Source organism: Miscanthus floridulus, chromosome 2 (assembly GCF_019320115.1).
Source record: "Miscanthus floridulus cultivar M001 chromosome 2, ASM1932011v1, whole genome shotgun sequence".
NCBI classification, from domain to species: Eukaryota; Viridiplantae; Streptophyta; class Magnoliopsida; order Poales; family Poaceae; genus Miscanthus; species Miscanthus floridulus.
The window spans coordinates 168,435,612-168,452,651 of record NC_089581.1 but is presented as its reverse complement, the minus strand read 5'-3'; the positions used below and the strand labels follow the sequence as shown (position 1 = coordinate 168,452,651).

The following is a 17,040-nucleotide window of genomic DNA, read 5'->3' as shown; positions in this document are numbered from 1 at the left end:
TTGGTTTCTCCCCACCGCTAGTCATGTGCGTCGCCGAAACGGTAGGTCAGGAGGTAAGGCATGTAGGAGTGGTAGCAATTCGATTGCTCGTAACCCTAAGCTCGCCTTGACTTTCTCCATCTGGTGCTCGCGTTACTTTGGCCAGTATGCTCGACGATGGAGTGTGGATGCGTCGGTGCCGTGCTCGGAGCGCCACCGCGCGGTGCGGGCGCACGTGGCTAGACCACCGCAGCGCTCCCTTGCTTCAGCCGTTAGTGGGGCGTGCACCACGGTGAGCCATTAATGCTTATCCGCCACTTCTACTGTGCCGAGCGTACGTAGGTTCGTCAGAACAGGCGCGCCACCGCCGTGGATAGCCGCTCGCCGCTGTAGCTCATGCCAGTGCGTCTCTAAGCCCCTAACCGCCACCTAGTCGTGCACGTTTAGCCGTGGATGGTGGTCGACCCCTTACTCCCGTCTTAGTGAGCCTAGGTTGCTCGACGTAACTACCCTATGCCGTCGGCCGCCGCGTCGGTGAGCGTGGGGATTTCGGGGACCTGCCCATGGTGAGGACAAAAACAATCGAGGGCCTGATCGCAAAGCCACTGCCGATAGGAACAGTACACATGGTAGTCGTACTATTACCTCGAAGCTCGAGAGCTTTTCTGCAAAGCCGCCGTCGCGCGTGGACCCCCGGTATTAGGCCGTGCTGGGCCGCCACAACGCGCGCGCAACCATGCCACGCTGGGCTACCGGGCCTAAGGGGGTTGCTGTCGACCCTTTGCATTTTCTAATGCATTTTTAATTTAGTTTCTAAGGTAAACTTGTAAATCCAGTTTAAAATTGTGTAGTTAACCAAAAATTGTGAAACCAATTTGGTTCAGTTCCTGAAATTATGATCTATCTGCTAGTATATTTTGTTCACATAGTTTTATAATATTTACATGAGTTATCTAATTAATTAAAGATGCTTAATATTGTAAGATATAAATTTGTAGGAATTGTTGTGACAAATTGGTGATAGTGTTGGCTCTGAAACTTTCACAGTAAATTCCTTACATTATTAGGTGCTCGCTGTAATTTTTGTAGCTCCATAATATTGGTTTGCTAAGGTAGCTAAATGAACCTTAGTTTAAAAATATATATTTAATTCATAAAATGTTGAAACACCTTTAGGGTTGTAGGAGTAAAATATTTTTCCGGAGACAAAGCCTTACTTGATGACATGGATATGTAGACTAGTACGTTAGTCATTAAAGCTAGCTCGTTAGCATGCGGAGCGTAATTGTATTTTAGAGTTGTAGTTGCCGTTGATTATTTATATCTCTACGTTGCATCCCCGTATATCATAATAGGAACAACGATAGATCATGGAGTCGACCGAAGTAGCGGAAAAGATGGTGCCTTGATAACCGTGTCACCAATGGAATGTTAATCTTTGGTTGTATCTTGCCCAGACAAGTCCCGGTGCATACCCCTATTATTCTATACTTTATTTTATGCTTGTGCATTAAGTTTTAAGGAGTTGAATGAAACCACTTGCATATATATATCCTTATCCTATGAGTCCTACTAGTATGTCAGGATCATGTAGATTGCTCTGCTATAGGACCCGGTAGAAGTCGAGTGATTACCTGTCACTCGCGAGAGATAGGAAAGATATTATTGTTGTTATTATATTACTATCATATGGAATATATATGAATGATAATTGGAGACCAGGCGGAATGGTACTTTGGATCTAGACTTGGTTAGGCATTCGAGTGAGGCTCGGATTGCATTTGTTCTGCCTGTGTTGATTAAGGACCGTCCGTTGCTGTGGATGGTAGTCAGGCCACAGACTTATTATCCTGAGCACATACTTGCTTATGGGAGCAGAAAGGCTTGTTATGCTCTTATCATGGGTTTTGGCTCTTTTCAGACCGACTGATTGGAGGCGGGAAAAGGTGAAGGTCTAAGCACCATATTGAGACCGTGTCTTAAGTGTGGGGGCTTGGAGTCCAAGTTTGGATGGGGACCTAGACCCTGTGATAAGAGTGGAATGGGTTGGTCTTATTTGTGCCTAGGTGAAAGGGTCAAGATGACGACTAGAGGGGGGGGGGGTGAATAGTCTTTTCTAAAATTCAACCGCGTTGGCTAACCAAAACAAGTGCAGAATTATAACTACCGGTCTAGCCAAAACTACACCCCTCTATCTATATTCACTAGTACCTTTCAAATATACTAATTAAGCAATAAAGGTGCTGGGCTAGCTAAAGCTCACCTAATCAATTCTAGGAGCAAGGTCACATAAACCTATGCCACTAGTACTTTAAGCAACAAGGGAGCTCCTACACATGCTAGTAAGCAAAAACACAAAGCCAACTAAGCTCACTAGCAATGCTCAATAACAAGGCAACCAATGCCAAATTAGAGAGCACAATTACTTAGCTACACAAACTAAGCAATATGACTAACAAGGTTACACAAACCAAATTAGCCACGCAAGGGAGCTACTTCTATGCTACACAAGCAAGAAGGTAACTAGCAAGCTACACAAGCTAACTAATTACAAAAGCAACAACACAAGCTCAATGTATATGAAAGTAATCGCAAGCTTGTGTAACGGGGATGCAAACCAACAGAAAGAACAAGGTTGACATGATGATTTTTCTCTCGAGGTTCACGTGTTTGCCAACACGCTAGTCCCCGTTGTGTCGACCAATCACTTGGTGGTTCGGCGGCTAATTGGCATCACCCACCAAGCCCGCACATTGGGCGCCGCAAGAACCTACCCCGAAGGTGAGGGTAGCTCAATGACACATTTTACTAAAGTTGCTCTTCGCGACTCCCGCGGGGCGAGCACAATGCCCCTCACAAGCTCTTCTCTAGAGCGCCGCACAAGCTTCTTGCGGGCTTCGATGGAGACCACCACCAAGCCATCTAGGAGTGGCAACCTCCAAGAGTAACAAGCACCACTGGCTTGCAACTCGATCACCTAGTGCCACTCGATGCAACCTCACAATACAATCACACTAGAATCTCTCACTCACATAATCGGATGATCACTATCAAGTATGTGTGAGATGGAGGGCTCCTAAGCACTCTCAAGCATGGACACAAAGTCCCCTAAGGTGCTCAGCTCTAGCCATGGCCGAAGGCCACTTTTATTTATAGCCCCAAGGGCTAAACTAGCCGTTACCCCTTCAGTGTTGACCGAACGTTGTACCTCAGCGTCTGGTCGCCCGATGACAGCCATGTGTCACCTGCGTTCAACGGCATTCTTCCAATCTCAACGGTCATCTTCTGACCGGATGCAGCAGCTTCAACTGACTGGACGCTGGACCTTCAGCGTTTGGTCGTTTACAGTAAGGTACCGACCCTGACCGGACACGTCTAGTCGGACGTGATCGGACCAGTCCCAGCACCCGATCACTCTTCAGTGACACTGCTTCGTCCGACAACAGGACTAGACACTGCCTCCAGCGTCCGGTCACTTTTAGAGCCAGCGTCCGGTCAACTGACCGACGCTGCACGCTGACTACCACCACTGACCGGACGCTCAGCATGAAACAACCGGACGCTCAGCCACTGAGTCCGATCGAGTCCAGTAAGCCTCCAGGGCTAACCGGACGTGTCTGTTAGAAACTGACCGGACGTTGAGCCTCAGCGTCCGGTCGAGTACAGTAAGCACCCACTAACGACCGGACGCGTCCGGTTACATCGGACCGGACGCTGCCAGCGTCCGATCGACTGTTCCACCGAACACTGATTTTGCTGATTCACACCGGACGCGTCTGGTCGCTGAGTACGTCGCCAATTACTGGACGTGTCCGGTCACCATACCGGACGCGTCCGGTAGCTCTGTAACCAGCGCGACTACCTCGTTTTCAACTCTATCTTCTTCACCCTTGCTCAAATGTGCCAACCACTAAGTGTATCACCTTGTGCACATGTGTTAGCATATTTTTACAAACATTTTCAAGGGTGTTAGCCACTCAACTTGCCACGCCACTCGATCCTAGCAACGATGCAAAGTTAGATCACTCGAGTGATACTAGATGACCGATATGCAAACAAGTTTGCCCCTCTTGATAGTATGGCCATCTATCCTAAACCTAGTCATAAACTTCTCTACACACCTATGACCGGTGAAATAAAATGTCCTAGGTTATACCTTTGCCTTGCGCATTCCATTCCATCTCCTCCAATGTTGATGCAACACATGCACCAACATGATCAACAATGATATGATCCACTTCATATCATCACGTGATCATATTGGTTCATCGATCTTGACTTCACTTGCTTTTCACCGTTGCCTTTGTCCATCGGCACCAAGTCTCGCTCAAGCTTCACCGCCACGTGGTCCATCGCTCCAAAGCCTCCGACTTGCCCTTCACACTTGCAATCGGTCCATCAAGCCAAGTCATGTCTTGATCTTCTCCACCTTTGATCACATGACTCAATGTCATGTCTCATGTGCAATGAGCTCCTTCATCATCACATGTGTGAGCTTTGCAACATCTCCAAGCCATTTTCACCTTCATGGCATATGTTGCTCACACACATGTACCTGTGGACTAATTACCTGTGTATCTCACATAAACACAATTAGTCCATCTAGGTTGTCACTCAATTACCAAAACCACACAATGACCTTTCAATCTCCCCCTTTTTGGTAATTGATGACAACTCTACAAAGATATGGAAATTAAGCTCTTTTGGATTCATGTTGCTTGCCCAAGCAATTTTACCATGTGAAAATGATTTTGGACAAGTACCACAAACCTGAAATAGTAGTATTAGCTCCCCCTACATATGTGCTAGAGTATTTGATTTGAAGCTCGCACATATGCATAGATTTAAAATTGTGGGAGAGTAATTACTACCAAATGATGCTAAGGTGTATAGAATAAACCTTTGAAGCGTGTACCAATCGGAGTTGCACCTTGAAGTTCATCCTTAGCACCATGGTTAGCTAGATATCACTTGGAAATAAAAACACTAGATACCTTTGTGAGATCAACATTAAAAGCAAGGTACTAGCATTACTTGAAAAAACATACCAAGTGTCTAGCTATCATCCTATGCATGCTAGTTATCAAATTATCATTCAATTTCTACAACTAGCATACACCACACAAGCATGCATATTGAATTTGAAAGCTTTATGCAATGCAAGCAAGCACATGAATATGCACATATCAAATGCAATCAACCAAAGTTCATGAGCTTGCTCCCCCTACTTATGTGCTTCTCTTGTTCAAGAAATTTTGATCCATCTCTTTTCTCCAATGTTGCCCTCTCTTTGTCCATATTCATGTCCAAGCCCCTACACTAAGCATCTCAAATGTTCCTCGGATCACCACTTCCATGTTAGCCTTCCAAGTACCACACTTGGTTTACTTACACATAGGCGGCAAGCCCCTACACTAGGGAGAAGTGACCTCTCTCCAAGAATCATTCTTGATACTCACTTGAAATGACTTGATTGATTGATCCAAGTGATGGACTTAACTTGGTGAGTAACTTTGATTCCTTCTTTAAGTCCTTCTCTTTCTACTTGTTTAAGTCATTTTCTTTCTACCAAATGATTTCCAATAGTCACTAGAACTTAAACTTCAACTTCATCTTGAGTTTGATCTTGATCTTTCAATTTGAGTACCGAATGTGTGCAAAGTACACTCCACAATCAAATAGCCTTATACTCATATCTTGTCATGCTTCTAGATCATCTCAAAACCAAACTTAGGTACCTCAAACACTTGTAAACATGTTTCCAACTTGAAGACCTTTCAATCAAAGTGACTCTAGATCAATCCAATATTTGTCACTTTTCTGACAGATTTTGTACCCTTCAAAGAAATAAGTATATCTCCCAAAGTACAAATCCAAATACCACAAAATTTGGTGAAGATGTTCTTTACTAAGTTATCTAGCAGCTGTAAAAATTTGAGGTTCATTTGACTTCTAGATTGTGACCAGATTTCAATTCTTCCACCACTTCTATATGCCTAAAACAGCTGCACTATAGCTAACAAGATCTACTCCAAAACCGAAGCATTTCTTATCCAATTCTCATGAAAATTGTACAGCATCTTATACCATAAGTCTAGAGCATGTACACCAATTTTTATGCCAATACAATAAGATTTGATCACTCAAGCATGGCTATGATCACAGCTAGCTCAGATTCTCAATTATAGGACAGATTTCAATAATTGAGCTATACTTCATCAAATATGAATCAAACTTGAAACTAACTTGTTTAAATACTTCCATAAGACATATATCTATTAAAACCACTTACTAAATGTCATCTTATAAACTTATCCAACTTAAATCAATCTAAACTTGACTACTAATCAATTTATCCATTCAATCATCTCATAGCAAGCAACATTGCATATTTATCCAATTCAATCAACTCATATGCACCCAAATGAAATGATCAACAAGAGATATACCTTGATTAGCTCATGATCATCCAACTTAGCAAGCTTCAACTCAATTATTTGCAAGTCATCAAATATATCCAATGAATCACCAACAACTTAAAATTAACACTTGTATGTTGTAGCACATTTGGACTTCACTCAATTTGTCATGGCATTGGGATAATGATCATCACTTAGCAATACTTGGCTCAACTACATGATCAACAAGATGAATATCATTTGAACCAAGCCTCCAATGCCGTTGGTACCTACAAACAATCATCCACTTGTTGATGGTACCCAAATAAGTTTGGGTCCTCTCAAGTTAGGAGCAACATACTTAGGCGTTGCCTTAGTATGAGTAGCGGGATATTTTGCAATAGCAACCATAGAGGTACCATTACCATCCTTTCTAAGCCCATTATTATCAACAATTGAAATAGGCTTAGAAATGTCACCTAGGGGACATGAATGTGTCATGCGTCTCCTTTCCCGGCATGAGTAGCACTTTCTCTTTGCTTGAGCCTTCTCTTCTTTGCTCATGTGGTGCCTCTCATTGCCTTGCCTCTCATGGATTGCTTGAGCCTTCTTCTCAAGCTTGGTAGGACACTTAGAGGCAAAGTGTCCCACACTTCCACACTTGAACTTAGGGTCTAATGGAAGACAAATACTCCTGGGAGGCATTAGATTAGGCGGTTTTGCCATAATCAATCTCGCAAAAGGGGCAGGGGGGCACTCATCTGCACCGCACAAATGCACACGGGGAGCATGAGCATGTGCTGCCCATCTTGATCGGCGGTGAAATACAAAGATAACATCGACGGGGCACCACACGGAGATTTGCAACATGTGACTGTTTATTACTCACTCTGTTCTAAATTATAAGTCATTTTGAAAATTTTATATCTATTTTGCAATGCATCTAGATATAATCCAGGTTTGCTTGAACTTAATAGCCTGGCTTATCAGCCATGGTACAATGTTTTTCTCTCACAACAAATCAGTGAACAGTACTTTTCAACCTGGCTTTTCAGCGAAATGAACAGGGCCATGTCTAGATACATAGCAAAATGAATAAACAAAAAAAAGTCAAAGCGACTTATAATTTAGAACGGATGGAGTACTTTACATTCACATCCAAGAGAGACTGAGCGAGACGTCTTGCAAGCCACAACAAGCACATGGGACGTGGAAATACTTCCCGTAGTAAAAAAACGTAAGTGTTAGTGTCCAGACGTTCGGACGGGCACCCACATCTGGACGGCCACGCGCTACACTCCGTTCTGCGCTCCACGCGGGGCCCGTGTCGCCCGAGCGACAAGAGGGGAAGGGCGCACGACGCCTCCGATTTGCAAGGACCTGGCAGCGGCGTCATATGGATGTCCTGCCGACGCCGGGAGAGATAATGCAGCAGAAGGTGGAGAGGAGAAATGCAACACTTGATCTACTTTTAAAACATCAAAAAACAACGGTTGCAACATACGTTTGATGGCAGTTGAAACACTTGAAACATGCTTATGAAACACTTGAAAAAACACCTAAAACCATTGCAACCTTACACAAACATCCAAATAAAACACATGCAACGTATGTGTGAAACATATGCAACATCCAGATAAACACAATTACAACATACGCCTGGAAAACACAGATAAAACATACCTCTGAAACATTAAAACACTCGAAATATACGCTTGCAACGTACCTCTGAAACAAGTGCAACATATGCAACATGTGAAAAATCCTCCGATCTGCTTTTGCAACGTCCATATGAAACAAATGCAACATATATCTAAAACACCTGAAACACTTGAAACATACATATTCAATATGGGGGGAGAGAGAGCCTGGCGCGGGGAGCGCCATGGCCGCCGGGTGGGGGAAACACGGTCACCGGGGTGAGAGAGGGCGCCGCCAAGGGTGGGGAGGGCATCTCGCCCTAGGTGGGGGAGCACCACCGACTCCCCTACAACATAGCCGTGCCACCTCCAAAGGATCTCGCTCATGCCCCATGGATCTCGCCAGTGTGGGGGAGAGGGTTGTCGGATCTGCGGCGTTGGGGGAGGACGCAGGGGTGGGGGAGGGGCGCCTCCGAGGTGAGTGAGGGCGCCGCCGCCGGCCAGGGAGGCAGCCATGGCCATACGTCGGGGTATGGGAGGGCGCGCGTGGGGTGGGTGAGGGCACCGCTGCCGGTCATGGAGGGAGCGGGCAGCGCATGTGATGGAGGGGGCGAGAGGCGAGCGAGCTAGTAGATGAGTGGGGGGTAAAGTTAAATGTGTCCTTAAGGGCATGTGCTCTCACCACCTGCACTATTGGATGGATTCGCATTGAGAAGTGTACCTACACATATCTCAATGCGACATGTGTGTACACTTTTTAATGCAAATTCAAAGGTAGAGATGATGAAAGCACATGCCCTTAAAGGCTGGAGGGTAGCATAGTGAAGGATTTTTTTTTCATAGCGAGCGAATGAGTGGGGAGCTGCTTACCACGCCTCGGACTTCTGGTAAGTAGCATTACCCTAAAAAATGTTAAATCCGTGTCGCGTTATTAGCGTATTTGCTTGCGTCATTAGTAGTAGTAGTATACAAGCACAAAACCCTTTGGCAAATTATAGAGTACACTATAATAATAGATAGACAGACCTGTAAAATGTAATATAAAAATTGGAAAATCGCTGAGACAGACAGACAGACTTGACGTGCTGCTACAGAACGTGAACACGCCGCGGCGGTGCGGAGCCCCCCGGCACGTCGCCGCCGCGGGATTAAATATGGAGACCACAGAAAGAGACAGGGTCCGCCATCAAACGAAGAGACGAAACCAGCGACGAGCCATCAGATCGCTGCACAAACCGTCGACGCGGCAGCAGAATTGAAAAAGCGATGCTTATCCGGAGCGATGGAGCTCGAGCAGACCCAATCGCCACCGAGTCACCGACCCGGGCGCGGCACGGGACTATATATATATACCAGCCCGGCCCCGCTCATCGATCATCACAGTGAGTTCACAGACAGCATCCACAGAGACCAGAGCAGGGCAAGCAAGAGCAGAGTGTTTCTGACTTCTGAGCGAGTGAGATCGTGTTCAGTGAAGAGAGAGAGAGAGAGAGGATGGATGACATCGCGTTGCTGGTGACGGAGCAGTTCGAGAAGAATTTGAAGAGAGGCGCCCCCGGGGCCGGCGCCGGCGGGGACAGCGGCAGCGGCGGCGAGAGGAGGAACTTCGGGGCCGTGGCCAAGGTGTGGAGCTCGTGGGTGGAGTCCGCCTCTGCCGCCGCGTCCGGGGTGGGGGTCAGCGTCGCCGTGCAGCTGCTGGAGCCCAAGACCGGGCTCGCCCTGGCCGCCGCCGACGGCCTCTTCTCCGCCTAGTGCTAGTGCATGTCTTTCTTTCTTCTGAGTGAGCTGTAATCGAGTCCTGCACCACACTGTGCTGGTGTGTAATCTGTACATCCATTAGTCGATGCGCCTGCGCCGTAACCCGGAACAAAGATACTATTCATGTTTGCTCCAGACTATGCTCTCGATTGTTTTGTTTGTCGTGACGATTTGTATGCGTGAACAACAATCGCTGTGCTACTAGGAACGCCTGCACGGAAAACACCGAGCGCTTCAACGCCGCTTCACCGGATGGCTGTGGCTTCTTGAGCGCAAGTTTGCTCGGGTTGCTGCTTGGCACTGCACCTTTTCAGAGCAGAAAACAAGAAATCCAAGGGCCCGATATTTGTACCACGGTGGTATACCAGCTGGTTTTTTAGAGGAAACCAGAGGGCTATTTACGTTGTCTGGTGGGCCGGCCGTGGCTGCAGTTTCAGAGCATCCCAGCAGCCAACGGCCGCAGGGCTTGTTTGCTTTGAAGACTGGGAATCTTGCCTGGCCCAGGCATCTCACCCAGGCCGTCAATTTCCAGCGCCTGGGGCTAGATTGACCTGCCTGGGCGGGCGCTCTCAGGTCAGGTCTTCATCCAAACACGCCCTTAAGGGCCGCAGCAAGGGCGACGGATAACAGGCTAATCTTTTGCTTGGCAAATGAAAACTAAACACGGTCTCTATATAGCGACTCGCCGGCTCCAGACACCTGGTCCACGTATCATTCATACCACACCACTCCAGGTATCACACACACAGACACGAGAGTATCCATCCACTCCACACACACAAAAAGAGGTACATGGCACAGGATACTCGACTGGTAAATGTCGCTACTAAGGTAAGACAACAGCCTGTCAGCACTGCAGCACGCTGCGCGGTCACTTGTGGCGCGGCGCCGCGGCCGCCCAAATTAAAGAAACCAATGAGCCGGCACAGGCTTCATCACCTTCACGCTTCACATTTGGTTGTATGAAACACAAACACAGGGAGACAGACACTAGCTAGCTACTGCACTTTGCATGTCGACGCTTCCAACCTGTCTGTCTACTGCTTTTCAGCGCCAACCAGCGCTAGGATCTCCGAGATAACCGTAGCTTTATCGGCCTCGAACTTCTTATCGTCTGCATTCAACAGTGAATTGAAGTTGGTCTTGGAACATATAGAGTTTTGGTTAACTGGATGCATGCGGATAAATTACCGAACGCGTGCCGCTAATTTAGCAATTTACCTTTCTCCACGGTGGTGAAGTCTTTCAAGAACCTCAGGAGCTTGCTTCTGTTGGCGCGCAGTATGCTGGTGATCTCAGGTGGCTGCTCCTTGTTAGCGACGAACAGCTGCATATTTATAGGGCAGACCCGCATTTTTCTTTATTAATTCAACCAACGAGAATAAAAGTTTGCAGCAGCAGTACGTTAGGGACAGGCAGGGGACTTTGACTGACGTGCCTTGAAGACATGGAAAGCCTCTACTTGAATAGCTATGCTTTCATCCTGGCGACGTGAAACGTAACAAGCAAATAAGTAAGATAATTAAGCGTATATATGAGATTCAAAGTCTGAACCGGGAGAGCGCATTCGACCAGGGACACAAAATTGAAGTACTAACAGTGCATAGCATGGTGGCTGAGCATGATTAGGATGATTGGGCAGTTGAGTTATTAAAATGCAGGGGAAAAAATCTTTACCCTTAGAAGGTTCATATGAATCATGAGGTGCTCTTTCGAACTAACATAGCGCACCATCACTGCACTGTTTGACCTTTCCAAAAGAATGTCTCGCAAGAGCTGAGAGGGATACCGTTTGCATATGGAACAAATGGGATAAGATCAAGTGACGTTCGTCAATTTATGAGTGCTGTTTGAATGTGATGGCAAGAAAACTTCAAAGTAATATATAGACAATGCTAAACAACGAGAAGGGAAAGGAGCGTACTTGAACGGCTTGCCTTCGGATGAAGTAGTTGGAAGCAGATAATATCAGTTTCGAGTTGAATTCCGCAAAGAACTGATGCATACATGCATAGCTTACTACAGTTAGAGATTACAATAATCTGTGCTGCAAATAAAGTTACAGAGAGGTATCTATTGATCATTGTAACCTGCAAGTCACATTGTTATACGCCCTTTTTATGTTTATTATATATGCAAACAAATACAAAACCATAAGTATTAATTAGTTTTGCACTTACCCAATCATAATTCTTGGAAAAGAACTCAGCAACACTTGATTTATGCCGTGTCATGAGTTCCTGTTAAACAAATTAAAGAACAAAAACTGTCACCCATCAACGACAACAAATTTAACAGAAGTATACTTATATATATATGGATATACTTTATAATTATTAACAATTATCAGGTGAGGGCAAAGCATAACGTAATCAGACGATGTTAACAATTATTAACAATTATGCATATACTCACCTTAAAAGTTTTAAAGACATCTGATTGTATATTGAAGTCTGGAAACTGTATATGATCAAAGAAAGTCCTGAAGTGTGGAGATTCCAATACGTACCTACAAAACAATCACTGATTACACTAAACAAAATAATTTAACATATGAGTTTGAAGCATCACATGTCATTAACATTTTTTAATCATTGTAAATGACAAAGATTATTGCACATACCTTGCAGCAACTTGGTGGCGTATGCAATCTCTCAATAGAGTACTATAATGTATTGCGATGTCCAAGTTTTCGTACCTTCAAGTTGGTGCAACTAATATCATGTTATTTCAAAAATGATACTCATAGATTTCAATCAATTTTCAGATAGTCTCTAAATGAAGAATAGAAAGGATAACCGATTTGATTTTAGAAGATTATATTATATAGTTTGAATACTATAGTTATATAAATGCACATGCACATTAAGATAACTTAAGGCCATCTATGTGCACATTAAAAATAACTTAAGGCCATAGAGATGATCATGAGTTGACTAGATACTTACCCAGACATCAAAATATCCAAAAGATCCAAGTTAGCTTCCAAGTACTCGGAGGCAACCAATCTTGAATCAACCTTTTGCCTTTGCAGATTTGCAATCACTTGAGTAACATCCTTTTGTGTCTGAGGAAAAATTATAAGTATTTTAGAAGTGGTGTTTTTGACTAGAACAAAACGTGATTAGAAGATTTTTTTTCAAAATTTTTAGATATTGACGTACTTCCAAGTCCACGTATTGAAGGGAAACAATTAGTTGACGGAAGGTGTCAGTGTTCTTCCTGAAGAACTCCTTCGTCAATTGCTTGCAAGCTTCTTCACAAGGATCTTCTTCGCCATTACCGTAGAGAATGCCTTTCATCTCCTTGATTCCTTTGCTTAGTTCTACCATCTGCAAGCCAATCATGTGGATTTAATTGTTACTTCAACAATTTGAGAATCAAAGGCCATTTTTTGTTATTTTTAAACCTGTATTTCTGCTTATTGAAACTAACAAGAGACAAACCAAAAGCAAAAGTTCCTAGTCGCTTCAATGTGTAAAGAAGCCCCTACAATCATCCTCAACAAGCAATTCGGAAGATGCATTACAATAAATATCTTGCATGCAGCATAGACAACTTGCATTGGTTATTTCATCTCTATATATGAAGTTATACGCTACTTGATGTATAGTGTCCTTTCATCACATTTTTGTAAGTATGATCAAACATTTACAGTTTTTCACAACGACAACAAAAAAAAATTAAAAATAAATATGGACTTTTACCATCTATTAATTATCAGGAACAGTAAAATATTCAGGTTTCTAGTTCTCTAGTACAAACCAAAGCAACCACGGGGTGTATACGTCTTGTGCTGGAAAAAAAGGAATAATTCTACCTGAAAATCTCCTGATATACAATTGCACGAATGGAACTGCTCCAATGCAGTGACACAGAAACCGGCGTCAAAAGATCATGCACTATAAACGGAAGCAAGGCCCTTGTTTAGTTTCACCCCAATATCCCAAAAAGTGTTATAATACCTATCACATCGAATGTTTACGGCCCGTGCATGAAACATTAAATGTAGACGAAAAAAAAAACTAATTGCATAGTTTGGTGAGAAATTACGAGACGAACGTTTTGAGTCTAATTAATCCATGTTTGAATACTATTTGCCAAATAAAAACGAACGTGCTACAGTAGCCCTAAATTCCAACTTTCTGAACCTAAACAAGGGCAAGATCAGAAACGGACAAATCTATCCCTAAAGCAAGAACAGATGAAACGACACGAATACATTAATTTATCCCCTAACAAGCATCGATACAGTTGTAAGTTGAAAAGGTCGGTTCGCAATAATCGCTTTACTGGGAAGCAGAAAACAATTACTTAGTATATACATGTACGTACACGGATGGGATCGGGAAGCAGAAAATAATTACTTAGGGCCCGTTCGTTTCGAGCGGAACGGAGTGCCGGAACCGATCCCGGCCGAAAGCCAGCTGTATTTTATACCCGTCAGGTATCATGGGAAGCGTTCCGACCGGAAATCGACGTAAACGAACGGGCCCTTAGTATATACATGTACGTACACGGATGGGATCGATAAGCATGCAATGCAAGCTGCAGGAATTCAAAGGCGTGTTACCCTGTGCTCAAGCTTGGCGTCGCGCTTGCCGCCGCAGCAGCCGTCCTTGTTGTCGAGGACGTAGGTGACCAGGTCCCTGACGTGCTGCACCACCTCCGCGGGGGTCCTGGGCTTGGAGCGGAACAGCCCCGCCTTCCGGTGGCCGGCCCCATCCCCAGCCACCGCCGCTCCCACGCACGGCCACAGGCACCCCGTCATCGAGATCGACCAACCTGTCCGATCGAGGATGGCGCTCGCCTGGACTGCCGCGGGCTAGACTCTCCGCTCTCCGACGAGACCGCCGCCGCTGGCGACGTACGTGCGTCGTCCAAGACCTAAAAGATGTCTATAATCAATCAGGGGCGCTGACCCAATAATAAAGGGCAGGTACAATGTGTATACACCCAGATAAAAAAATATAGGCATAATACATGTATACACTTGTGATTAGATCAGATCCGAATACATATACGAAAATAGCTTAAATCAGGGTTCGGGAGCCAGTTTTGCACAGCAGAAAGGGAAGAGAAGTGGCGGGATACCTGGTGGCTGGGTTCCTTAGGTGCTCGTCGCCGGCAAAGGGCCTGACAAGGACCTTTGCCAGCTGGCCGTAGGCCGGCGGCGGTCGCCCTAGTCGTCGCGCAAGCGAGGCGAACGGGAAATGAAAAACGTGTGAACGCAGGAGGACAGTTGGCTTCTCCGACCGCTACCTGGCCGAATTGTCTTTTTTTTTTTTGAAAAAGTCTACGGTATTTCTCTCAACTTTTGTGAAAGTCTGTTTTTTCTCCCTTAACTCTAAAACCTGTTAAATCACCTCCTTGAACTTTTAAAACGATTCGTTTTACCTCCGTTATAAGCTGTTTTCAAAGACAGTCTTTGTCTTTTACCTTCATGAGGTGGTTTACTTGGTTTTAGAAAAAACAGACTTTCATAAAAGTTGAGGGAGGTAATGCGAACTTTTTCCTTTTTTTCTCCCTCTTTTTCTTCTTTCGCAGTTGACACAGATAAATAGGTTGGTTACTTAGGGAGAACGGCCCATGAAACTGGCTCATTCTTCTCTGTTTCCTCCTTCTTTTTGTCCATTCTTTTTTTTTTGCCATGACACTTGGTTCTTCTTTTTCTGGAATTATGGTGTTTTTCTTTTGCTTCCAACTGTTTTCATTATTATAGCTCTTGTCATTCATCTCTCTCTTTTTTCAAATCCACTAGTGAAGCTCCCCTTGTCATTCATCTCTATTTTTTTTTTGCAAATCCACTTGTGAAGCTCCCTCTTTTAATAACCACCCTAGGGATAAATTTTGTTATTAGTCTTTCTTAAATTTGTGCCCAATTCAGTTTTATAATCTTTTTATTTCACATAAATATGTCATGAGCTTTTTTCTCCTAAATCTAGAGCACTCCTTTTTGTGATGTTGGAAAAAAAATTTCGTGATGTTGGAACAAACTTTCCCGTGAAGCTGCAAATTTCTTTTTTGACGCTAAATCATTTTCCTTGTAAAGTTAGAAAATTTTCGTTATGAAGCAAGAATATGTTATTATTTAACAAGAACTTTTTTTCTTTTTATTAAGCTGGGATGGCGCTACACAAGTAGTCGAGCGGCGAGAGGCCGACGCGCGTGCCAAGGATGAGCTGCAATGGCGTATGGTGCGAAGTCAGCAAGTCTCCAAGGCATCAGCGGTTGATTGATCAATGACGGAGCGCGAACGAGCAACACTATCATTTGACGGGGGGAGAGGTGAAAGAAAATGAATTAAGGGGAGAGGGAGATATTGTGAGACTGAGGCCTTTCTTGATTTTCCATATGGCAACCCACATTGGAATTGTAGAGATACTTTTATTTAGATTGGAATAAATAATAAATTGTTCAATATTTCAGTTCACAATTTGATTGGTTGAACCATTGGCTAATCCTAAGTTAAATAAGCATAAGTTTTATTTCAAATCAAAGCTACATTAACAATTTGGTGGTGAAAATATTTGTTTTCTAGAGAAGATCAATGGTCACGTCATGTTGTATTTATTATTTGTTTTTACATCTACAAAAACAAAAACAAAAAAATAGCAGAGCATGGTCGACGGGTCAAATCCAGCGTTCAGATGGGCTGGGCAGGGTTGACGCGCAATTGCGGCCATTGTGCAAGGGGGACAATCTCGAGTGCTTGTTGTAAATGGAGCTTGTTGCATCTTTTCGCGAGAAGGATGCACAAATCATATGGCCGTAGATCGGCAAAGAAGCAGATGATGAACATCATCACGTGAATACAGCTGTCGATAAAAGATGCTCGGTAGTTCTTCGAGGGGTATTCCATGAAAAAGATGCTCGGCAGTCCTCCGAGGGGTATCCCACGGATGTAGATTGATCGTGGAGGTGAGCGTAATCACGAACCAGATGGTGACACAAGGCGCAGAGACAGCGATTTAGACAGGTTCAGGTTGTCTGATCGACGTAATACACTACGTCCTGTGTCTTTGGTGTATTGTATGATATGTATGTAGATGTCAACTAGGGGACCCCTGCCTCTCCGTATATACTTTGGAGGGGTAGGGTTAAAAAAAGTATCATATTTGGTACTATACAATATCTTATGGTGTACGTCAACCAATATCGTGCACGCCTTGATCTTGTGGGTTGGACCACCTCTGATGGTGCGGCCCATGTCTTATCTTATGGATACCGAGGGTAATATCCCCCACAGCTAGTCCCCGAGCGCC

The 17,040-nt window shown here is 44.4% G+C and overlaps 2 protein-coding genes across 4 annotated transcripts; one reads left to right on the top strand and one right to left on the bottom strand.

Annotated features, from left to right (window-relative positions):
- The first annotated feature begins 9,314 nt into the window (after positions 1-9,314).
- LOC136540575 (uncharacterized) lies at positions 9,315-9,904 on the top strand. The gene has a single exon (XM_066532575.1). It carries the CDS (start codon positions 9,512-9,514, stop codon positions 9,767-9,769), a length of 258 nt encoding a protein of 85 aa, XP_066388672.1. The 5' UTR covers positions 9,315-9,511; the 3' UTR covers positions 9,770-9,904.
- A 528-nt stretch (positions 9,905-10,432) lies between these two features.
- On the bottom strand, positions 10,433-14,645 carry LOC136540574 (putative MO25-like protein At5g47540). 3 transcript variants are annotated; one of them, XR_010779997.1, is made up of 11 exons: positions 14,349-14,645; positions 12,940-13,107; positions 12,724-12,842; positions 12,399-12,473; positions 12,191-12,284; positions 11,956-12,015; positions 11,700-11,771; positions 11,453-11,551; positions 11,210-11,258; positions 10,997-11,102; positions 10,433-10,889 (listed from the first exon to the last, which is right to left on the bottom strand). XR_010779997.1 is itself a non-coding variant. In XM_066532572.1 (11 exons), the coding sequence occupies exons 1-11, from the start codon at positions 14,544-14,546 to the stop codon at positions 10,813-10,815; spliced, it is 1,113 nt and encodes a 370-aa protein (XP_066388669.1). In that variant the 5' UTR covers positions 14,547-14,645; the 3' UTR covers positions 10,433-10,812. The 3 variants fall into 3 exon arrangements, 2 of the variants coding, with proteins under 2 accessions (XP_066388669.1, XP_066388670.1); XM_066532572.1 differs by having other exon boundaries at positions 11,214-11,258; XM_066532573.1 differs by lacking the exon at positions 12,399-12,473 and having other exon boundaries at positions 11,214-11,258.
- Positions 14,646-17,040: the final 2,395 nt, after the last annotated feature.